Source organism: Ovis canadensis, chromosome 14, assembly GCF_042477335.2.
Source record: "Ovis canadensis isolate MfBH-ARS-UI-01 breed Bighorn chromosome 14, ARS-UI_OviCan_v2, whole genome shotgun sequence".
In the NCBI taxonomy this organism is placed as follows: Eukaryota; Metazoa; Chordata; class Mammalia; order Artiodactyla; family Bovidae; genus Ovis; species Ovis canadensis.
The window spans coordinates 76,486,573-76,510,560 of record NC_091258.1 but is presented as its reverse complement, the minus strand read 5'-3'; the positions used below and the strand labels follow the sequence as shown (position 1 = coordinate 76,510,560).

The window sequence follows — 23,988 nt, the reverse complement described above, 5'->3', positions numbered from 1 at the left end:
ACTGTCTGCCGTTCTTCCTGCCTGTGTGTCTGTCTTCCTCTCTCTGTGTCTCCCTTTCTCTCTGTCTTTGCCTCGCTTGCTTCCCTCCCTCCTCTGTCTCTGTCTGTCCTCCACAGCACGCCCTTCAGGGCACACTTGCACACACACACACACACTCACAGACACACACAGACACACATACACGCCTTCTCTGTCCCAGGCTGACAGACCAACAGCATCACGGGGGCCTAAGTACCAGAAGGATTTTATTTGCAGAGAGCGGCTGGGGTGAGGAAGACAAAACAGGTTAGCAAGAGGGCGCAGACCCAGCTGGTGGGAGAAGGGGCAGAGGGGGTGAGGTGGGAGTGGATGGTGCCCAGGAGAGGAGAGACGCGCGCAGGACGACAGGTGTGCGCAGGAGGGCCGTGCAAAACCTGAGGGATGGGCCGCCTGCACGCCCACGATCGCCCCTGCAGCTTGGGCTCCACCAGAGGGGAGGCCGGAGAGAAGGGGGAGCAGAGAGGGGCGGGGGCAGCCTGGCTGATTGGGGGCGGGGGCGTGAGCCAAGAGCAGCCAGGCAAAGGGAGCCGTGGGTGCCGCGGCCCCGGAAGGCGGAGGGGTGCGGACGGACACGGTGGCCGGTCAGAGACCCCCGGACCGAGGCCGCAGACAGACGGTGAGGAGGGAAACAAGGACAGGAAGCGGACGATCCCAGACAGACGGCCAAGAGCCGCCCCGAAAGCCCAGGGGGCGGGGGGTGGGCCGGGCCTGTCTGGCGCACCCCTGCCCCGTCCTCCTCACCCTGAGTCTTCGTCCTCCCCCGGGTACACCTCCTCAGCCTCCCCCTCCCGCTGCCTCCAGGGCCGCCCCAGGAAGCCCCGGACGGAACTCACGGGGCTCCTCCTCCGCGGCTGGGGCTCCAGCAGCCCCAACAGCAGGGTGTCGGCCGTGGGCGTCAGGCCGAACCAGGGCCGAGGCCGGTGGTCGGGCTGACCCGAGGCCTGCCAGACGATGAAGTCCTCGTAGAAGGGGTCGGCCTCGGCCAGGGGCTGGTCCCAGGGGAAGTAGCCGGTGAGAAGGCAGAAGAGCAGGACGCCCAGTGCCCAGGCGTCCAGGGCGGGCTGGATGGGCAGCCCCTCGGGGAGGGGCGGGGGCGCGCAGAGCTCGGGGGCCGTGTAGGGGATGGGGGCCCCGGCCAGGCGCAGCAGGGTCCCCCGTGGCCGCGTGTGGCCGAAGTCCGCCAGCTTGACCTGCCGGCAGTCGGGGTCGCACACCAGCACGTTCTCGGGCTTGAGGTCCCGGTACACCAGCCCAAGGGAGTGGATGTGCTCCAGGGCGGAAGCCAGCTGGGCTGCGCAGCGCTGGGCGGCCGCCTGTGGGAGGCCCACCTGTGGGAACGGGTGTCAGGGGCCGGGCCCAGGGCTTGTCCTCAGCCCTGGGGACAAGTGTCGGGGTCCCAGCTTCCCAGCCCACCAACGGGGGCTGGCCCTGGAGCTTGTCCTCAGACCCTGGGAGCAGGCCAAGGGCGACAGAGGCCTAGTTGGTCCCGATGAGGCCTGGGGTGAGTCCCATGGTGGGGGGGCTGGGGTGAGCCCTGTGGTGGGGGCCTTGGGCTGAGCCCCGCGAGGGGCCCTGATGAGGCCTGGAGTGAGCCCCGTGGGTCCGGGGTGAGCCTGTGAGGTAGGCTCCGCGTCGCCTCTGTGATGGCCGTGGATTCGGAGGGGCGCGTCCATCCCACCAGACCTGCGGGCGCGGTGGGGCCCCTGCAGGACAACGCGCTCAGGCTGCCCTGAGTGTGACTCCTGAGGCCCAGGCTGGGGGGGCGCGTCTGTGCCAGGCCCCCTAGAGCTCCGAGCTCCGAGCTCCGAGCTCCGGGGCGACCCACCTTGGGACGGATGTAGCCGATGAGGTCACCGTGCAGCACAGGCTCGGTCAGGAAGCTGTAGGAGTCGGCCGACTCCAGGCCGACGCCGCAGGCTGCCACGATGGCCGCGTGCGAGCCCAGGGAGAGGCCCACGCAGAACTCGTAGAGGAAGCCGCGCAGAGTGGTGGAAGCCTTCGGGAGCTGCTTCAGGGCCAGCACCGTGCCTGGGGGCGCGGTCGACGTGAGCCCGGGGCCGCCCCCTCTTCCGCCCTGCCCCTGCCCACCCACCCTAAAGGAGCCTGGCCACCCAAACCCCACCGGTGGTGCGGAAAATGCTGTGTGAGTGCTTAGTCGCTCAGTCCTATCCAACTCTTTGCGACCCCGTGGACTGTAGCCCATCAGGCTCCTCTGTCCACAGGATTCTCCGGGCAAGAATGCTGGAGTGGGACTTCCCTGCTGGTCCAGTGGCAAAGACTCCACTCTCCCAGTGCAGAGGGCCTGCCTTAGGTCTCTGCTCAGGAACTAGATTCCACGTGCTGCAGCTCAGACCCAGTGCAGTCAAATAAATAAATAATAATAATAATAAAAGGAATACTGGAGGGGGTTGCCATTTCCTCCTCCAAGGGATCTTCCCCACCCAGGATCAAACCCGTGTCTCCTGCACTGCAGGCGGATTCCTTACCAGCTTAGCCACCAGGGAAGCCCAGTGATAACCATAGCATGGAATGCTTCCCAGGTGGCACTAGCGAGTGATAAGGAATCCACCTGCAATGCAGGAGACGAGGGTTTGATCCCCGGGTGGGGAAGACCCCCTGGAGGAGCAAATGGCAACCCTGTCCTGTGTTCTGGCCTGGAGAATCCCATGGACAGAGGAGCCCCGAGGGCAGCAGTCTACGGGGTCGCAGAGAGGCCGGGTGTGGTGGGGGAGGGTCACCTCCTTGCCTGAGATACCGAGTGCAGCCCCTTCGTGTGTCAGCAGCGCCCTGAATTCCTGCCAGCTGTCAGCCACCTCCCATGTCGAGGGCTGGTTCTACCCTCTGGGGGCAGGTACACCTTCGCGCCCCAGCACAGCCTGGGGAGGGCATCGAGCTGGCCTCCAGGTGGGCGAGGCCCCCTCATGGAGCCCGTGGTTCCGATTATCGCTCGTGTCCCCCAGGTTCTGTGATGACACCGGTCTGTATCTCTCTGCATCTCTCTCTCTTATGAGCTGACTGGCATCCCTCCCACAAAATTCACACCTTAAAGTAGTTCCTATGCCCATTTTCACAGAACCTGACTGTATCTGGTGAGGGCGCTTTTGTTTTTCTTTTGGCTGCACGGCTTGTGGGGTCTTAGTGCCCCCGACCAGGGACTGAACTGTGGCCCTCAGCAGTGAAAGCGCGGAGCCCTGAGTCCTGGACTGCCAGGGAGTGCCCCAGAGGTACGGTCGTGAAAGAGATGAAGTGAGATCACTGGGGGTGATCCCCAGTTCCAGTGTGACTGCTGTCCTTCCGAGAAGAGGAAGCCTGGACGCAGACACACAGGCAGGCGTGAGGACACAGGGAGAAGCTTGGCCGTCTGCAAGCCGAGGAGGGGGGCCTCAGGAGAAGCCCATTCTGCCGAACTGTGGCCCCCCAGTCTGCGGCCCTTTCTTATCAGCTGACAACCGCAGGGAACGGCCACACCCTGGCGTGCGGGGGGCTGGGGGGTGCTCCCTGGAGGCAGGGCTGGTGCAGGTTTTTCCCTGGGGGCCCAGCTGTCCCCTATCCCCCCTCAGGGCTGAGCCCTGCAGTCTCTTTGGATGCTGACCAGCTGTCTGGGGCCGGGGCCCATGTCCTGCACACCCACCATGTGCTGGCCTCGCTGAATGCCCAGCAGACAGGGCGTCTCTCATTGCCCCCACAGTGACTGCTGAGCCGGCCCGTGTGAGGCCCACCGAGGGCGGAGGCGGGGGGCTCCGTCTTCCTCCCCATTGTCCCCGGCAACCAGAGCTCCTGACATCTCCTCCGGGAATCTCGGTTCTCTCAGAGAAGGGATCATCACCCCCGTGTTAGAGGAGGAGGAGGCTGAGGTTCAGAGAGGGCCGGCCGTTACCGAAAACACACAGCCTGGAGAGGGCAGAGGTGGGACTGGCTGAGTTTGCAGCCCCCCTGCCCCTGTGCCCTGCCCCCAGGCCCTGGTACCTTCCTGCCGGTGGGTGACCACAGGCCCCCCGCCTGGTGAGCTCCCCCTGCCCCTGTGCCCTGCCCCCAGGCCCCGGTACCTTCCTGCCGGTGGGTGACCAGCCAGACGCGGCCGAAGCGGCCCTGGCCCAGGGCACGCACGTGCTCGTAGAGCTCGTCCACCTCGGCCCGGACCAGGCTCTGGGCGCTCAGCGCCATTCGGGCCTCCAGCGCCAGGGCGGCCTCCTGGCCCTGCCGCAGCTCCTCCGCCGTGAGGCCCCCCAGGCCCTCCTCCTCCTCCTCCCGGCTCTCCGTGTGCTCTCCATGCGCAGCCTCCATGTGCTCCGTTTGCGATGCTTTTCCGGGCATCCCTGCAAGGGCAGAGGAGAGGGCGCCCGGGCTCAGTCCTGCCAGACCAGGGCCAAGGGCAGGGAGGGCCTGGGGGCCTGGAGTCCTGGGCCTGAGGGAGGAGGGGCTGGGGTCACGACCCCCAGGTCCAAGGAGGAGGGTGGCGGGTCACTGGCTCAGGCCCTCGTGACTCGGTTTCCCTCCTTGTCAGGGGAGTCTCTGGGGCAGCAGCCCCAGCGCTGGGTGGGATGAGGTCAAGCCCGAGGCCTCGCTGTGCCCGCCCTGCCCCCACCACCCTGCGCCACCTGATGGCCTGAGGGTGAAAGATGAGCCAGACGACTCGAGACGCCCCCCCCTGTTTCCAAAGCAAACAGACTTGGGCCCTGGGGGCGGATGAGGGACCTCCGTCTCCTAAGAGCGGACAGGCGCTCGGCCCCAGGGCTGCAGGGGCGGGCTGCACGCTCCAGGCCTGGGCACGCTGGGCGCCTTGCGGGGAGCGAGCTCTTGGGATGGAGTGTCCAGCCCTGGGGTGGTCTGTGGTCCAGTGCTCACAACCCCAGCCCCTCCTCCTCTCTCAGACCCAGGGGTCCAGTCCCCCAGCTCCCTTTCCCTCAGCCCCGGGGGTCCAGGCCCCCAGCGGACCCCTCTCCTGAGACCTGACACAACCCACATATCTTGGGACCCCCCCACCCCAGACTCTGTGTCCCCCACGCTCAAGCACTCTGCAGTCTCAGGGTCCGTAATGAGCTGCTGATCCCCGAAGAACCTAGCGCTCCGACCACCTGCCCAGCTTCTCTCTCAGGCACTGCCCACCTCAGGCCATTTGACCCCTGCCTCCTCCTGACCTGGGCTCCGACCTGCAGACCTCAGCTTCTCCCAGGCTCGCCTGACCCTTCGGCTGCCCGCTGTGGCCAGTGCCCAGCACTCAGAGCCCATGCCAGCAGAGGCCTGCCTGCAGCAGGACCCGCCCCCACCTAGGGGGTCGGAGCCCCGCCCCCGGCATCACCCCTGGACTCACTAAGGGGAGAGCGACACCGTGTGTTGTGGCCCAGAACTGGCTGCGGCCAGACCGACCCGACCCAGGGATTCTGCCTCCTCCCCAGAGCCAGTGTCCAGACCCCACACCCTCCCCAGAGCCAGAGTCCAGACCCCAGCCACTCCTCCTCAGACGCAGGGGTCCAGACCCCAATCCCTCCCTCCTCAGACCCGGGGGTCCAGACCCCCAGCTCCTCCTCCCTCAGACGCGGGACTCCAGTGACCCTGTAAAGAATGAAATCCTTCATCCAGCCTGCCCCGCCTTGACTGCCCCCGGCTGCCCCACAGTGCCCCATGACGGGTCAGACGCAAGTGTTTGGTGAGGGGAGCCCGGGGGAGGAGGCACTGGGGTCTGCCGGGGAAAGGATGACACAACAGGATTCCAGAACGATGCGGCGAGGAATGACCTCAGACGCGGGCGAAGGGGAGCAGGTGGTACGGCAACTGGGCCGGAGGGCCTCGGGGGAGGGGGGGCGGAGGGGCGTCCCCGGCCCGAGTCTGCAGACTGCAAGGTGGGGGCGCAGGCAGGGAGCCCTAGGGCTGTGGTAGGGGGCCTGGGGGGGCCGCACACCCCCGCCCAGGTTTAGAGCGAGATGACCGATGCCAACTCACTTGCTTCTTTTTAAGTAAGCTTTTGATTTCGGAATCATTTTTATTGTTTTAAAGTCTTTATTGAATTTGTCACCATGGTGCTTCTGTTTCACGTGTTGGTTTTTTGACCCTGAGGCGTGTATGATCTTAGCTTCCCAACCAGGGATTGAACTTGCACCTCCTACTTGCCTGGGAGGCGGACCTCTGGACCTCCAGGGAAGTCCCATATCTCAGAATCATTTCTGGATGCACTGGACAGCTGCTTTGAGCTCCCACGTCCCCTGCCGCAGCTCCCCGCCAGGTGAGTCCTCACCAACCACACGTCCATTTGTCCAAAGGAAGATAGGAAGTGTCAGTCAAATGGTAGACTTGTCTCAGGGCCACAGCAGCCCTTATCTGTCCCAGGGTTCAGTCCCAGACAGCCAGTTGTATGTGGAAGCCTGCAGCTCAGGCTCCCAGCAGCCGTGACTGTACTGAGTGCAGGGGATGCTGCCTTGGGTCCAAGCAGCCCCTGTCCTGTGGGTCTTTGTGCTGGGCTGCAGGGGGCACATGGAGTCTGGCAGAGGTCCCTGCAGACCAGTTGTGGCCCTTGGTGTGGACGGGACCACATGCCCTCGGGGAGCTGGCCCAGGAGACTCTCTGGACAGGAGGAGAGCCCGAAAGGATGCACAGGTGAGAAGGACCAGGTGCATCCCGGACGGCCTGAGAGGGGAGAAGTGAAGTGGGGGACACAGGTCACTGTGATACGGGCTCCAAACGAGCGGGAGCAGCCCCGGGGGGCTCTGCTTCCTGGAGGCCTGGAGTTGGAAAGGAGGCATTCTTGGAGAATGCTGAGTGTGCAAATGTCTGTAGGCAGGAGAGAGAGTGTGTATGTGTGTGTGCACGTGTGCGCATTATGTGCTCACACGCCCACACGTGTGCACGTATTTGTGGGTGCGTGCACGTGTGTGCACGTGTGTGCACGTGTGTGCATTTGTGCGTCTGTGGACACGTGTGCCTGTGTGCCTGTGTGCGCATGTGTGTCGATTTAGGTCCAGAAAGGGTGAGTGACTCCTGTAATGTCACCCAGAGCCCAGGAAAGTGGAAGAGATGGCAGGTGAGGGTTCCACGGTATTGAATCTGGAAAGCCGTGGTCAGCGGGCGTCCACTAAGATCTTAGAGGGGAGGAGTGACTGCTCAGAGGTCCACAGGCACCGAACACAACCCCACGGCGCAGAAACGCTTGTGCGGGAGACAGGGCACCTCCTCTCAGGAAGGCCTGACAGAAGGGTGGGGGAGGGTCCTTGAGGGGGGAGGGGCTGGGGGCCGGAACCCCGGGCCTGAGGGCGGGAGGGAAGGGGCCTGGACCCGCGGGTCTTAGGGGGGAGGAGGGGCGGGGGCCTGGATCCGCGGGTCTGAGCGGGGAGGCGGGGTCCTGGATCCCCGGGTCTGAGCGGGGAGGCGGGGGGCCTGGACCCCCGGGTCTGAGGGGGGAGGAGGGGGGCCTGGACCCCCGGGTCTGAGCGGGGAGGCGGGGGGCCTGGACCCCCGGGTCTGAGGGGAGAGGAGGGGCGGGGTCCTGGATCCCCGGGTCTGAGCGGGGAGGCGGGGGGGGGGGGGGGGGGGGGGGGCTGGATCCGCGGGTCTGAGGGGAGAGGAGGGGCGGGGTCCTGGACCCCCGGGTCTGAGCGGGGAGGCGGGGGGCCTGGACCCCCGGGTCTGAGGGGAGAGGAGGGGCGGGGTCCTGGACCCCCGGGTCTGAGCGGGGAGGCGGGGGGCCTGGACCCCCGGGTCTGAGGGGCGAGGAGGGGCGGGGTCCTGGATCCCCGGGTCTGAGGGGGGAGGGAAGGGGCCTGGATCCCCGGGTCTGAGGGGGGAGGGAAGGGGCCTGGACCCCCGGGTCTGAGGGGGGAGGGAAGGGGCCTGGATCCCCGGGTCTGAGGGGGGAGGGAAGGGGCCTGGACCCCCGGGTCTGAGGGGGGAGGCGGGGGCCTGGACCCCCGGGTCTGAGGGGGGAGGCGGGGGGCCTGGACCCCCGGGTCTGAGGGGAGAGGAGGGGCGGGGGCCTGGACCCCCGGGTCTGAGGGGGGAGGGGCGGGGGCTCCAGACCCCCAGGTCGTCAGCAGGGAGGGGAGTCGTGCGTCTCAGCGCAGCCTTCGGTTGGGAGAGGCGCGGGGTGCTCTCCGTTCTCCCGCGCAGGTGGCCGTGGGGGCTGGGGGCGGGGCCTCTGGGGGCGGGGCCCTGGGGGCGGGGCCTCTGGCCCGGGCCCGGCCACCTGTCCCGCACACCCGGTCAGGGCTCTCCCGCATCTGTGTCCGTCCTCCCCCCGCTGTCACCGTCCTCCTCTGACCATTCTTCTAGGCTTGCTCCGCCCTCCTCCTCCTCCTCCCCACCCTCGCTGGACATGCTCCCCAAGCCCCCAGCTCTCTCTTTGTTCCCCTTTAACCCCCAGTCATCTCCCAGGTAGTCCAGGACGACCAGCGGGGGACTCCTGGTTTCAGGCTCCAGATCCAGGAGCCCCTGGAACAGGGCCAGAGCGGGGGGTGCAAACTGGTCCCAGGGGGGTGGCGGCTGGGGCGGCTGGGGCCTGGCAGTCATCCAGCCCGCAAAGACCTCGAACTCGGGGTCAGGGGCCAGCGCCACGTCCCAGGGGAAGCAGGCGGTGGCCACGCAGAAGAGGAGCACACCGAGCCCCCAGGAGTCCAGGGCGGGCCGCAGGGGCAGGGTGTCGGGGGGCAGCAGGACGCAGAGCTCGGGGGGCGCGGAGGGCAGGGGCCCTGGGGGCGCCGGGGTGGGGGTGCCCTCGGGCCGGGTCAGACCCAGGTCCCCCAGGGCCACGCGGCTGCACACAGGGTCGAAGACCAGCACGTTGTCGGGCTTCACGTCTGCGTGTACCAACCCCCGTCCGTGGAGGAAGTCCAGGGCTCCTGCGAGCTGGGCCACCACGCGCTTCACCAGCAACTCTGGGAGGCCCTGGAGTCAAAGACAGAGGGCAAAGGTCACCCTCAGTTCCTCCTCTTTGCTGCTTCCTGGGGTTCAGGAATCCCAATCCCAAGACCACTGGCTACCAGGAGTGTCTCTGACACATCTCCCAACACCATCTCCAGGTCATCCTCGACCACCAGCTCTCTCTGTAGACCCGCCCTCACATGTTTTCCTCACCAGGACCCCGCATCTCACCAGAAGCTCTCTAACTTCCACTGAACTTTGTCCTGACACTCACAACCACTCCTTACATTTCTTATCTTCACTCCACAGACCACAAAGATCTCCAGTGAAACCCTAAATCTCGCACTTAACTAATGAACTTAACTAATCTTAGTCCTGTACTAATTGAGGTCCCATCTCCAACTCAGACCCAGTTCAAAAGTCCCAGCATTTACTTCATTAATCGGTTGATAGATCTGTCCATCCAGCTAGCCAGGCAGTGAGACAGCAACCCATCCATCCTAACCCCAACCTGCCATCTGTCCAACAGTCTTCACAGCAGGGTTCCAGTCAGAATCCATTCCACCAGCTAGTCAGCAGTTCAATAATTTATCCAGTTATTTAGTATCTGATATCCATCCATATATTCCACCATCCTTCAATCCATCCATCCACCCACCCACTCATCCACCCATCTATTCATCCACCTTTCCTTTCTTTCATCCATCCATCCACTCATTTGTCAATCCACCCTTCAACCCACCCACCCATCCATCCATCCACCACCCAACCAACCATCCACCCATCCACCCACCCACTCATCCCTCCACCCATCCATCCATCCACCCATCCATCCACCCATCCATCCATCCATCCATCTATCCATCCACTGATCCACCCATCCACCCATCCACTCATCCACCCATCCATCCATCCACCCATCCATCCACTCACCCATCCATCCACTCATCCATCCATTCACCCATCCATCCATCTATCTACCCACCCATCCATCCATCCACCATCCACTCATCCACTCATCCACCCACCCATCCATCCACCCAGCCACCCACTCAGCCACCCAGCCACCCAGCCACCCAGCCATCTGTCCCTCCACCCTTTTTTCCATCCATCCCACTCTTTCTCTCATCTCCCTTGCTTCCTTCTTTCCTCCTCTTTACCCCCAAACTTATCTGAAATCCAAAGTTTATTCCTAAAGATGAAAGTGAAAGTCGGTTAGTCACTTCTTACTCTTTGTGATGCCGTGGACTGTAGCCCACCAGGCTCCTCTGTCCATGAGATTCTCCAGGTTAACAATACTGGAGTGGGTTGCCATTCCCTTCTCCAGGGGATCTTCCTGACCCAGAGATTGAACCCAGGTCTCCTGCATTGCAGGCAGAGATTTACTCTCTGAGCCACCGGGGAAGCTATTCCTAAAGATGACCCCACCTTAACCTCACATTCAAGTACCCCTAGAAGGTCAGGGATTCAGTCCTGACTTGGTCTTTCTGGAGAGAACTCCATTACAGTCCTTCTCCAACTGCCTCTATACACAGACACAGCCTCAGCCGTCTCTGCAGCCGCACGCCTGGTCTTCTCCACACTCACAGTTGGCCTGTCATCAACTCGAAGCTCAGCTCATCCAGCTCCACCCTCACCCCTTCCCAGTCCCACTGCCATTAAAATCCCATCTCTCCCTCCATGCCCACCCTCTCATCAGACCTAATCTGTCCTCCACCCCAATCCCAACCTGTCATCCAGGCAAGCTTGTGTTTGGATGGTTGGATGGATTAGGGCTTGGGTTAGTCCTGGAACTGCGCTGAGAAAGAGAAAGAAGGAGGTTGCCTGGAGGAGGGCATGGCCACTCACTTCAGTGTTCTTGCCTGGGAAACCCCGCAGGCAGAGGAGCCTGGCGGTCTACAGTCCACGGCTGTGCCTGAGCAACTAACGCCCTTGGGGGCCTAGGGGGGAGCTCCCTCTGGAGGTCAGGGTGGGGGACAGGCCCGGGGGAGGGCCGCCGTCAGACCTGGATGAGACCCCCCGCCCACCCGCCTCACCCGCTCCTGCAGCATCCCGCTGAGGTCCCCACAGGGCGCGTACTCCTGGGCGAAGGCGAAGTGGCGTGGGGTCTCCAGCGGTCCCGCCAGCGTCTGGAGCAGGCCTGGATGTGATGACACACAGCGGCCCACACAGAACTCTCTCAGGAAGGTGGTTCTGAAGACCGAGGCCCGTGGGAGGAGCTTCAGAGCCACGGCCCGACCTGCCGGGGGGTGGGGTCAGAGGGCAAGTCAGGGCGCCCTGAGCATCAATCCCTGGGCGGGCACGGTGCTTGACCTCTGCCTGCCTCTCCTTTCTCCATCTGTGGGGGGTTTGTTGGAGGACCCCTTCCCTGGGGACTCTCTCTGCTCTCTCTCAGATTGCTGTGCGACCCTGCACCACCGCCTGACCCTCTCTGGACCTCCGTTTCCTCTCGCGTGAACTGGGGGACGTGCCAACTGGACTAGCAATCCTAGTCATGCTTCTGCCTCGCTGTGTGACCTCAGGCAAGCCTCTCCCCGTCTCTGGGCGAGAGCTCTGGCTCCCTGTGCGATGATCACAGAGCTCTTAACGTTCTGAGGGCCCATCGGGAGGACTCCTGATCAGCTCCCCCAGGGATGCTCCCTGTCGCGGTGGGCACGAGGACCCTAAGAGGGGAACATCTGCCTTTCGGTGACCACACTCACCCCCTTGGCGAGGCCGGGCAAGCAGCACGTGGCCGTAAGAGCCCGAGCCGAGCCTCCGGATGAGGCGGTAGTGGGCTCGCAGACTCCGCACGGGGGTCACCCTGGAGGCCGTCAGGTCCACGAGCCTCTGCAGGGCCGTGGCTGTGTCCTCCTGCAGGAGAGGGACGGGGTGGGGGTAGGGGGTCAGTCAGGGCTTCAGGCCGAGCCGGGGGCCTGGGGGCCCGGGTCACTGTCCCCGGCACGGAGGGTGAGTCACAGTGACTCACCCCGCCTTGGGCCACCTGCTTTCGGGCCTTGGCTGGGTCACGGGTGATTGTCTCAGCGGCCCTGCCCATGGCCGCTGGGGCTCCCCCCAGGAGCCCCCAGCCCCACTTGGGGCCGCCTCCTCCCCAGCAGGTGCCCCTGCCCCGCCCGCCTCCCTCTCCATCCTCCTCTCTTCCTGGTCTCCTGCCCCTCTATCTGGGAGCGTGTCTCCTGGGCCCCAGGCTTGCTGCGTCTCCTCGGGCTCCCTGTGTCTTGGATGTCTCTGTCTCCCTGCTGTCCTGGTGTCTCTCTGTGTCTCTCCGTGTCTGTCCCCCAGCCCGTCCCATTCCTCCTCTCTCCGTTATCTCCTGCCTCTCACCTCTGGGTCCCCATCTTCCTGCTTCTTGGGGTCCCTGAGCTCCATCTCAGGGTCAGGCCAGCACCCCTGGTCTGGGCTCCCTGAAAATCCACCCGCGCACTGAGCCCCGCTGCAGCCCTGAGCAGAGCCACGCCCAGGGGGCTGGTCTGCGAGGCCCACGCCCGTGTTCCCCCGCGTCTGGGCCTGCAGCCTGCCCTGCGTGGCTGCCCCCTCTCCCTGCACCTCCCTGGCCCAGTCCAGCCCGAGTCTGAGCACCCGAGGTCTCGGGGTCTCCCTGCCTGTCTGTTGGTCCCCAGCCCCCCGCTCTTGTCCCCAGGCTCTCCCCACTGCGGCCGCCTGTCCGTCTGTCTCAGGAGGCCCTGTCTGTCCCCTGCTTTGGGTGCCCTCCCGTCTGTCTCCCTGCCGTCTTTGTTTCTGCCTTTGTCCCTCCCTTTCTCCAGCCAGGACAGCTCAGAGACATCCCGTCCCCCCACACCTCCCCGCCCCGCGGCCCCCCTCCCTCCCCCGTCCAAACTTAGACCAGCCTGGACTCTGGGCTCTGCTCCCAGGACAGAGGGGACAAAACATAGCCTGAACCCCAAGGGCCGGGCCGGAGGGGAGTGGGCAGAGGGGAGACAGGCGCTTTGTGCCCCTTACTTGGGACAGGGGCCCCAGGCTGTGTGCATCCAGCCTCCCCCGCGGCCTCTGAAGGCCGGGAGCCCACTCTCAGAGCCCTTCACGGAAGAGCCCCCACGGCCGCCCTCAGCCCCGGACTCCGGCCCCCGGCCCCTCCTCGCTCAGGCCTGGGAGCTCTCAGCTGCTGATGGAGACCCTGGCGGGGGGCAGGCTTCCCTCCTGGATGCAGCAAGGCTCTGCGCCCAGCTCCCTGCTCGGGCCTTTACACTGGGTCCTCTGGGCACCCCCAGAATGGCGGGGACTTAGCCCCAGTTTCCAGAGTGGGAAACTGAGGTTCTGAGCAGCGAGTGGGTCAGAGGGGAGGAGGTGTGGGCTGGCTGGGCCAGGCCTGTGTGACTCAGCCTGGTTGCTTTCCATTACTACTACAACCTGCTATTAATAAAAGACGCGGCTTCTGGAAGGGTCCCCGGAAGGCGGCTCGCGTGTTCACCCTGGGAGCCTGCGTGGGGCTCGGGGTTGCGGGGGGGCGGGGGGCGGGCGGCGGACGGAGCCGCCTTTGCTCTTTGACTTTCCGGGGTTTGTGGAAAGTTGTGAGCACAGATCAGAGCAAGGAAAGGCCGCACCCAGCAGTCCACTGACCAGATTTCACGCATGTTCCCTTTTTTTTTGGCCCTACTGGCTCTCTCTCTTTTCTGTTGGGGCAATGGCGTGTTTTAAAGTAAATTGCAGCCCACGGAAATCTGGGGCAAAATGAGGCGCCGTCTGGTGTCTGATTTCAAATGCTCCTGTGTTGGAAAGTCAGGACTCCAGTGAGGGCTGGGGTAGGGACACAGCTGCCCATGTATTGCTGAGAACAAGGATGTGCCTTTACCCTTTAGTTTTGGTTGTGCTGGAAATTTTCCCTCATAAAAAGCTAAACGCAATTCACTAGGCTTCAGACATCACGGCAAACTGTGCCTCAGGTTTCTGTCTCCCGTCAAAGGAAGGAAAATTTCCAGCTCAATGGCAAAGCTTTTTTCAATCATTAACGGTAATTCTTTACAATGGACTGACACCCAGCCTGCATTCTGCGTCCCCCAGGTTCCCCAAACACGCCTCCTGTGGCTGCTGTAGTGGGGTCGGTCGGCAGTGTCCCCACGGCCTTGGGGAAACCTTGCAACACTCTGGCTTCCCTAGTGTTTCAGTTTCCCTCATAGCATCACTGACTCAGTGGACATGAGTGTGAGCAAACTCTGGGACACAGTGAAGCACAGGGAAGCTGGGCGTGCCACAGTCCCGGGGCCACAAAGAGCCGGACACAACAGAGCCGCTGAACAGCAGCAGCACAGCATATTATTGATCCATAAACTGAAATTAAACGACGCAATGGAGACTCTCCATTCAATGCTGATCTGGTGTCAGGCCCTCCCTGGATCTTTTTTTTGCTTTTTGTTGAAGACTTCGGGAAGTCCTCCTTACAAGTCTTCGCTGAATACAATGAGGGCTTCCAGTTTACAGATGGGGAAACTGAGGCAGGGACCAGCAGGTGGCGACAGGCAGCGCTTGGGTCCCTGAGTTTCTGGAGACTCCAGGCTGTCTTCTGCCCCGTGCCCCCACCATGCAGGCTGGAGCTGAGCCCCTCCCCTGGGGGCCTGGGGCGGCTGTGAGTGTGTGGGGAGGGCCGTGGGGGAGCGGGCCAGCTGCTGGGCGAGAGCTAAGAGATCAAGCTGCAGAGCTGGCCACCTGGGCCCTCGGGGGGAGGGTCAGAGGGGCCGCTGCAGGCCTCCACCCTCCCCAGTACCTGCCCCCCCTCCACCAGAGGCTCACCGATGATCCGCGGAGCTTTGCACCTCCCCATTTAGCAACACTGCCCCATGGGGTCACCCGGAGTGACCTGGAGAGGCAGGTGTGCCGGGGGAGGGGTGCTCGGCCCTGGCCCCTGGGTGCACACACCCCTGGGTAAAGCTGGGCTCTGGGCCTCCCCTCCCCATCCTGTGGCCTCCGCTCTCCAGCCCTGCCTCTGACCCCCCGGCCAAGTGTCCAGCTGCCTCCCTGCCTCCGTTTCCTCCTTAAGAAATGGGAGCAATTGCTGGTCCTGCTCAGAGTGTTACTGTTAAAGAAACATCTGACATTTGTAGCATACATTTGATTGTATCTAACACAATAATAAATGCAATATATGTGATCTGATATTATATACAGCATGTCTGGAGAAGGGAATGGCAACCCACCCCAGTATTCTTGCCTGGAGAATCCCTGTGGACAGAGGAGCCCGGCGGGCCACAGTCCATGGGGTCACAGAGAGTCAGACACGACTGAGCAACTTAACACGTGCAGCATGTACTATCATATACATTATATCCAGCATTTATTTATATGTTATTTATATACTTGATATCTTTTTCCAAATAAAGATCACAAAAAAACTCCAGGATTCTTGCCTGGAGAATCCCACGGACAGAGGAGCCTGGCAGGCTACAGTCCATGGGGTTGCAAAGAGTCGGACACGACTGAAGCCACTTAGCATAGCAAAGACATAAATAATTAACTTACACTTCAAAATAAAAAAGAAAGAAAGGAAAAGGGAACTCCTTGGCAGTCCAGTGGTTAGGACTCTGTGCTTTCACCACCAAGGGCCCAGGTTCGACCTCTGGTTGGGGAACTAAGATCCCACAAGCCACACAGCATGGCCAGAAACAAACAAAAAAACCTGTACTTCAAAGGTAGAGCAATTAATAGCTTACCTGCCCACCCCCCGACCCTGCAACTCCCCACCATTCTTGGGCCAAAAAAAAAAAAAAAAAGAGAGAGAGAGATAAAAAGAAAGAAAGGCCCTACGTTAAATCAGTGTGTTTCATTTGTAAAGAGTAAGACTCTAAACTAATTGGGAAACCTTGACTGTTGGCGGTTATCATGGTGCATCGCGCGGACTGGGCTGCCCACCTGCCCTCCCGTGTTCGTGGCACTCGTGTTTGTCTCAGTCACACTCGCGGGGTGGGTGGCTTTATTCCTACATACACTGGATTTTTGTTGTTCAATCACTCAGTCATGCCTGACTCTGTGACCCCAGGGACTGCAGCACGCCTCCCTGTCCATCACCATCTCCTGGAGCTTGCTCAAACTCATGTCCATCAAGTCGGTGATGCCATCAAATCAGCTCATCCTCTGTCGTCCCCTTCTCCTCCCACCTTCAATTTTTCCCAGCATCAGGGCCTTTTCCAATAAGCTGGCTCTTCACATCAGGTGACCAAAATACTGGAGCTTCAGTTTCAGCATAAATACTATTAAATAAAATAATGGATGAAGACACTAGATGTAAGACCTGGAATAGAGCAATTGCTTAGTCATGTGATTTCCGGCAACAGACACACCAGTGACAGTTACAACAGGCCAGATACTGTTCTGGAAGCTTTATCCCCCATCTGGGAGTTTCACAGAACCTTCACCATCGGCCTGTGATCCTAGTTCTAGTATTTTTCAAAGCCACACCTGCCCCCCTCACTGTCTGTCTGACCAGGTCATGTAGCAGCACAAACCTTTGCCGTGGTTCCTTGTGCAAAAGAATATCTCAGGCACTGCTGCTGCTGCTAAGTCACGTCAGTCGTGTCCGACTCTGTGCGACCCCACCGACGGCAGCCCGCCAGGCTCCCCCGTCCCTGGGATTCTCTAGGCAAGAACACTGGAGTGGGTTGCCATTTCCTTCTCCAATGCATGAAAGTGAAAAGTGAAAGGGAAGTCGCTCAGTCGCGTCTGACCCTCAGCGAAGCCATGGACTGCAGCCTTCCAGGCTCCTCCGTCCATGTGATTTTCCAGGCAAGAGTACTGGAGTGGGGTGTCATTGCCTTCTCAGGCACACACGCCCCAAAATATCCCAAATAAGCGTAACTAGTGCCTCCCTGCCCACAAGCGTGCAGCTGAAGACATACAACTTTTCAAATATAATTGGAATCCTCTGTGTACTTACCCTTCTCCAAATCCTCCCCTTCCATCCCAGAAGTAACTACCATCCCTAAGGAGATGTTTGTTATTCTTCATGGTAAAAAAGAAGATGCTTTTGCCACGTATGTACGAATCTGTGACTGCCCCAGAGTATCGCCTTGCATGTTTTTAGTGTTGTATAAATAGTATCAGGTCCCTGACCTTCGGCAGCCTGCTCTTGTCCTCACCCGCTCAACCCTGTTTCTGCGTTTCTTCCGTGTTGTTAGAGGGACCTCAGGTTCCTTTCTTTGCAAAGATGTTGAAGAGTCTAGTGTGTGGACATGCTGTGCTTTACAGATGCACTCTTCCGAGCACAGACATTTTCTTTTTCTCCCCTATGGTGCTCTTACAGGCAGGGGTGCAAAGGACCTTCTTATATGTGTTGTCTGGTGCGAAGTGGTACACTTCATGGGGCACTGGCCTCAAAGTGGAATTTCTGGGTGGAAAGAAGAGCGCGCAGCTAATCTTAGGTATTGCCACACAGCTCTCTCCAAGGTGGCCGTATCTGACGTTGCTTTTCCAATCTTTATTTTTGAGCTCACAGGGCCCTTGGAAAGTCTGAAGAAAGCTGTGGGGACTTGTACTGATACACAAGCCACCAGCCATGTGGGGCTCTTGTGCACTTGAAACGTGGCCAGGCCAAATTGAGATGCGCTCTGAATACAAAACAGACCCTGGCTTTCAAAGACTTAGCACGAAAAAGAGCATGTAAGCTACCTGTGGGTGACATTTCTATTAATTACATGATGACATGATAATGTTTTGGGTATACAGTCGAGCTCATCGTTGGGTGGATTCCTGTATCTGCCAGCTCGCCTATCCACTGAGATGCCGCTGTGGCCCCCGGTGCCTGCACAGAGCAGCCAGCACCTCTCCTCTCTGACACGTGTTCCCGGCTGAGGGGGAACAAGCTTGCATCGCCGTAAAGGACCATCTTTTTTTTTTCTTTTTTCACAGTATTGGGCTTTTTGTTGGTGATTTTACAACTTCAAACACCCGCTACTCAGGCCCAAACATAAAGCCCAAGTGCTGTCTGCTGTCCTAACAGCCTGAGAGAGCTGGGACATGCCTTATGGAGGAAATGATAGATAAGCTTCCTCCAGGCGTGAGTGAGAGCACTGTTGGCTCCGAGTTCAGTGTCAGTGAGTCAACAGTGTGCATTAGACAAGGTGCCTTTAAGTGGAAACACACATAAGACTATGCATACATCAATTAACAGCAACAACAGAGCGTCATCAAAGCCCACCAGGAGCCTGAGCCTGTGTTTCCCCTCCCACCATGCACCAGTTCAGGACCAGTTATTCAGGGTTCACTACGCCGCTACAGGGGGCTTCCCTGGTGACCCAGTGGTAAAGAATCTGCCTGCAATGCTGGAGACCTGGGTTTGATCCTTGTGTGGGGAAGATCCCCTGGAGAAGGGAATGGAAACCCACTCCAGAATTCTTGCCTGGGGAAATCCCCATGGACAGAGGAGCCCTGAGGGGGCTACAGTCCATGGGGTCGCAAAGAATCAGAGACAACCTGAGCGACTAACGCTTTCATTTCTTCATGCCGGGCTATAAAGCATCACTACCGTGAATAAGGAGAAAAAATACACTGTATGGGGTGAACTAAACCATTTCACAATTACATTCCCCCTGTCTCTCTTTTGCGTCTGTAAAAATGGAAGCACAGGGCTGTCAGACGACAGCGGTTCTATAGACCCTCCCAGATCTCTCTAGAAGTCTAGAGGCAGTGGGCTCGGAATCGTGGCAGTCTCTATGCGCACTGGGCTGCAGACCAAGGTCGTGGCTGCTTCATCTCCCATGTGGACCATCCCCCTGCCTCCACCTCCTGCAGGCCTCCAGTCTTCCCCCGCCCCCTGTCACCCTCAAAGCCATCCTCCTAATGCTCAAAGATAACCTTTGTCCCTCAGCCTCTCAGGACCACCCGCTGGCTCCTTGTTGCCCTCAGGGAAAGAGACCACGGTCCCCAGGCTGGCCTCAGAGCCCTCTCGGGGCTGGCACCGGCCCCGTCTTATCTGCCGCCCCACCCCGCTTCACCCAACACCCCAGTCACGGGGAAGGACTCACAGTCCTCGGGGGCGCGCGGCATCTCGCTCCCTCTCCTCCGGAAACGTGTGCGGGCGAGGCAGCCGCCGGATGGACCAGCAAAGGGCGTGTGTCACGGCTTCATAAATCCCGCGTGCTTAGCGATAATTATAGCCAGTATTTACTGAGCTCTGTGTATTACCAGCCCCTGTGCTAATCCTCGCAGCCGTGGGGAAGAGGTAGGTCCTATTATTAGCTCTGTTTTATAGTTGAGGAAAGGAAGACTCGCGGAGATTAAATCTCCTGCCCAGCATCCCGCTGGGGGTCAGCTGCGCAGTCAGGACTCACTCGGGGATAGGTGGGCTCCGCGCCTCACCCCCGGGGCCTCTCTGCTGGGCCTCGGGCTGGGCACATGTGTGTGTCGAGGATGCTGACTGCTCTGGTTTCCATTCAAAGGCAACACCCACATCCCCGGGGCCTAATGAGCCAAGAGGACCAGGTAGATTCCATCCCCGCCCCGAGGATTCTGGAGGGTGCCCTGGACAAGGACGCAGGCAATTGCGAAACAGTGTGTTTCCTGTTCTAACGGAGGTGACTCTGAAAGGTCCTGCTGGACAGTGGGTGAGGGAGAGACGGCTCTGAGAGAGAGCAGCCGTGACTGGAACTCAAAAACAGATCGTGCGCATGCGTGCTAAGTCACTTCACTCGCGTCCAACCCTTTGCGATCCCATGGACTGTAGCCCGCCAGGCTCCTGTGTCCATGGGATTCTCTGGACAAGAATACTGGAGTGTGTAGTCATGCCCTCCCCCAGGGGGTCTTCCCGACCCAGGAATCAGAGCCACCCACATCTTTTGTGTCTCTTGCATTGGCAGGTGGGTGCTTTACCAAGTTACGTTTAACTGCGGAGCACCTGCCTGCTGGATGTAGCCAGCGGGACTGCAGGTTTTTGGGACACATCAGAGCAAAGTGTGCAACCCCCACCATCAGAGGCAAATATCAGCGAGGGAGAGGGGATGAAATGGTTGCCCGGGAGATGGGTCAATGAGGAGATGCCTACGGGCTACCGTGTTTCTTTTATTCTTTTTCTTTCCATTTTATTTTATTATTATTATTATTTTGTCTTCTTTACAGTGTCTCTTTTTGGGGTGACAGAAGTGTTCTGAAATTGATCGTGGTGATGGTCACACAAGCCTGTGACGACACCAAATCCCCTGAGTTGTACACTTTAAATGGACACATAGTGGAGTCTAGGAACTGTATCTCAATAAAGCGATAAAAACAATTCCTGTCCCAGTGAAGCACGCATTCTAACCAGAGGCCCCAGAGACCAGAGGTATTAGACATCCATATCATATTAACACCCCCTGTCCTGTATGTAACAGAATGATGTTCAGTCATTATTGTGGAAGAAACATCAGCATCCTTCTTGATTTGTGGGGTTTTTTTAAAGTAAACTTATTTTTAAGAGCAGTTTTAGGTTTAAAACAAAATTGAGTGGGAGACAGAGAGATACACCCTCTCGTGGTGGGGTCCCCTCTGCCTTCAAAGGCAACAATGGAGAATCTCCTCACTTTTGAACAGCCCTCATGTTTTGAGTCTCTTTTTCCAGAGGTTGCATGGGAGGTCACCTGATGAGGCCAGGCCCACTGAAGAGACCTTCCTACTGGGAGGTCACCTGATGGGCCAGGCCCACCAAAGAGCCAATTCTTATCTGAGATGTGGAACCTCAATTCCAGCTTCAATGTCCCTTCACAGCAGCACCGAAATCCACATCTGATTGAATAATTAGGAAGAGGTGTGGGGCCCAGGGAGCAGGGATCTTGGGGGCCATCTAACAATTCTCGCTAGAGAACTGGGGTACAGGGTGGGCCTCCTGGGGGGAGGGGGAGGGGTCATTCCAGGCCAAGAGGCTGGCCCATCCCCGGCCACAAGGCGAGGCAGCGTGGTCTGTGCTGGTAACCAGCGAGTTGTTGTGGAGATGAAACCAGAAAAGGCGTGTGAAGTGCCTGACGCCAGCAAACAGGCCAGATAACAAGTAGTAGCGGTGCTGATTATCCCATTATTAGAAGTCTGGAGGCCGCCAGCCGGGTCACGTCCCTGGCTTCCCGTCAGGACCCACCAGTGCCGCCTCCCTCCTGGAGGCGAAAGAGCTGCTTTGAGAGGAGGGGGGAGGAGGGCAGTGGGGGCTCGGGCGGCCGGGTGAGTGGCGGCAAGTATTTGCGGAGCGCAGGTTGGTGCCAGGCACAGGGCCGGGCGTGGCGAGATAAGAGGCCACGGGAGGCTGGGGACTTGGCCTTGGAGGCTGAATTCCAAACTGCCCTCCCGGGGTGCTGAGAGCAGAGGGCTGAAGCTGCCGTGGGGCTGGTGCCCAGGAGAGGCGGGTGAGCTCCGGGCAGGTGGCCGACCCTGTGGGCCTCAGAGCCCCTCCCTGGCTCAGCTCCTCGGCCTGTCTGGCACAAATCTCCAATCGTTGTTCAGTTGCTCAGTTGTGTCTGACTCTTTGGGACCCCATGGACTGTAGGCTGCTAGGCTCCTCTGTCTGTGGGATTCTCCAGGCAAGAGAACTGGAGTGGGATGCCATGCCCTCCTCCAGGGGATCTTCCCGACCCAGGGATCAAACCTGGGTCTCCTGTGTTGGCAGGTAGGCCCTTTATCACTGAGCCACTGAGCCACCAGCGAAGCCCAAGTCTCCAGTTACCCCTCCTCAGAAGCCCTCATCGACCACCAGGCTGAAGCCTCATCTTCCATCGCACGCTGGCCAGAAGCCCTTGCTTCTTGTTCAGCATTGGTTCTCTCTCTGGTTTTGATTTTTTTGTTGAAGTGTAGTTGATCTCCAGTGTTGTGTTAGTTTCAGATACACAGCAAACTGCCTCACAGTTACACAGTTACACGTGTGTGTGCACGCTCAGTCGCGTCCGACTCTACAACCCCATGGGCTATATAGCCCACCAGGCTCCTCTTCTCCAGGGGAGCTTCCCCAACCAGGGATCGAACCTGTGTTTCCTGCACTGACAGGCAGATTCTTCACCACTGAGCCACTGGGGAAGCCCGGTTACACACGCGCGCACACACACACACACACACACACTCTTTCAGATTCTTTTTCTGGGGAAGCCCCAGTTACATACACACACAGACACGTACACACACACTGTTTCAGACTCTTTTCCTGGGGAAGCCCCAGTTACACACATACAGAGACACACACGCTTGCACACACACACACACTCTCAGATTCTTTTCCCTTATAGGTTACTACAAGACACTGAGTTTTCTCTGCTTCTTTCCCTTGACAACACCTGGCATTCAAACACAGGTGCGCTTCTATGAGAGTCATAAGGTGGCACTGGACTGTAATATAGACTATTTATATGAGATAACGTGGTGTTTGTCGCTCAAAGTATAAAAGAAACAGCTATGGATCCATTCGGGTTCAAATAAATGACTGAATACATGAATAAACAGAAGGGACGGGAGAATTCTCCCCCAAATCGTATCTGGATACGGCCCCCTCCAGAAGGCGGAGCTTTCTTCCCCTCCCTTCCACGAGGGGCGGGGAGCCGCGCTCAGCAATCTGTTTACAAAAAGTAGAGGCTGTGGGGGGCTCACTCCGCAGCGTGCAAACCTCCAGGTGAGGGGAGCATCCTCAGTGACGTCAGGGGGTACCCGCATCCGGGAGCCACGGGGCGCGTGGGCGTGGCCTCTCGTCCAGGAATCGCTCAGGACCGCCAGGGTCGTGCAAGACCCAGGCAGCCTCAGGAGTGGACACAGACCAGTGGAGGCTCGGGGCAGGACGGGAGGCCACACGGTGTCCTGGGGGTGAGGCGGGGGGATCCTGGGACAGAAAGGCAATAGGGAAAACAAGCGAAATCTGAGGAAGGGCTCGTATTTGGTTGATAGAAAACTGCTGATATTGGCGTCTTGGTTTTGGATGGTAAGGACATGACGATATTCGGGTAACCTGGGTCAGGGGTACCCAACCTCAGTACCATCATAGCAACTTCTCTGTATATTTAAAGATTCCAGAGGGAAAAGTTATTTAAGAAAAATCTGTGCTACTCAGGTGTTTCTGTAAGCTCTCAGAGTTTATCGGATGGTAACATAACCTGCTGGAGAAGGAAATGGCACCCCACGCCAGTGTTCTTGCCTGGAGAATCCCAGGGACAGAGGAGCCTGGTGGTCTGCCGTCTATGGGGCCGCACAGAGTCGGACACGACTGAAGCAACTTAGCAGCAGCAGCAGCAACGTAACCTGCATGCTTTTCAATGAATTTAAATTTTACGTAGGACAAGGAAGTTGGATAAAGATTTGATATGTTGGTATGATACACATGCTGAAGTGTTTAGCAGTCATGTGGGCGCATGTTTGCAGATTGCTTTGAAATGCGTTTTTAAAGGAAGGTGGATGGAGGCTGTCTGTATTTCTGCTCAAGTTTTCTGTAAACCTAAAATGGCTTTACATATTAAAATCTATTTATTTTTTAAAAGATGGACAGGGAGGTCCCTGGTGGTCTAGTGGTTATGATTCTGTGTCTTCACTGCCATGGCGTGGGTTCAATCCCTGGTTGGGGGACTGAGAGACGGCAACCCACGTGGCACAGCCTAAATAAATAGATGTATCAAATGTTAAAAGGGAAAGGCAGGTCAGGTCCTGTCAGCCTCTTCATGAGTCCCTGCGAGGCGCTGTCTGCACTTCACTGGGGCAGAGAGCAGGCTCCTGTGAGTTGCTGCTGGATCTGGCCCATCCCCTCGCTTATCTCCTCTCCCATCTCTGCCTCCGCTCAGGCTGGCCTCTCTGCTCCCTGGACACACAGGTCACAGTCTCACCTCAGGACCTCTGCAGCCGCTCTGCCCTCCCCTGGGACACGTCCCCAGTTATCTTCGAGGCCCCCTCCTTCAGCTCCTCTTTGGACAGCCAGGAGTTCCCACCGTACCGCCACCTTGTCCAGCGTCTCCCCGCTCCACAGCATCATCCCCTTGGAAGATGCTTTGTCCCTTCCCTGATCACCGTGTTTTCATGCCTGTCTCCTCCCACCAGGAAGGACGCCCCTCGTGGGAACGGCCTCGTGTCTGTTTCACTAGACAGCGCGTGAGCTAGCATGGTGCCCAGCCCAGAATGGGAGTTCAGTAAGTGTTTTGTTTCTTTGTTTTTAAATTTCATTTTCTTTATTTACTT

General features: G+C 59.3%; 2 protein-coding genes across 3 annotated transcripts; both read right to left on the bottom strand.

Moving 5' to 3' along the window:
* Nucleotides 1-228: 228 nt before the first annotated feature.
* On the bottom strand, nucleotides 229-5,312 carry SBK2 (SH3 domain binding kinase family member 2). 2 transcript variants are annotated; one of them, XM_069551951.1, is made up of 4 exons: nucleotides 5,178-5,312; nucleotides 4,086-4,355; nucleotides 1,865-2,067; nucleotides 229-1,367 (listed from the first exon to the last, which is right to left on the bottom strand). In XM_069551951.1, exons 1-4 carry the CDS (start codon nucleotides 5,266-5,268, stop codon nucleotides 777-779), a joined length of 1,155 nt encoding a protein of 384 aa, XP_069408052.1. In that variant the 5' UTR covers nucleotides 5,269-5,312; the 3' UTR covers nucleotides 229-776. The 2 variants fall into 2 exon arrangements, with proteins under 2 accessions (XP_069408052.1, XP_069408053.1); XM_069551952.1 differs by having other exon boundaries at nucleotides 5,146-5,228.
* A 2,845-nt stretch (nucleotides 5,313-8,157) lies between these two features.
* SBK3 (SH3 domain binding kinase family member 3) lies at nucleotides 8,158-23,785 on the bottom strand. The gene is made up of 6 exons (XM_069549930.1): nucleotides 23,742-23,785; nucleotides 22,439-22,648; nucleotides 18,855-18,951; nucleotides 11,589-11,739; nucleotides 10,923-11,125; nucleotides 8,158-8,910 (listed from the first exon to the last, which is right to left on the bottom strand). Exons 1-6 carry the CDS (start codon nucleotides 23,783-23,785, stop codon nucleotides 8,230-8,232), a joined length of 1,386 nt encoding a protein of 461 aa, XP_069406031.1. The 3' UTR covers nucleotides 8,158-8,229.
* Nucleotides 23,786-23,988: the final 203 nt, after the last annotated feature.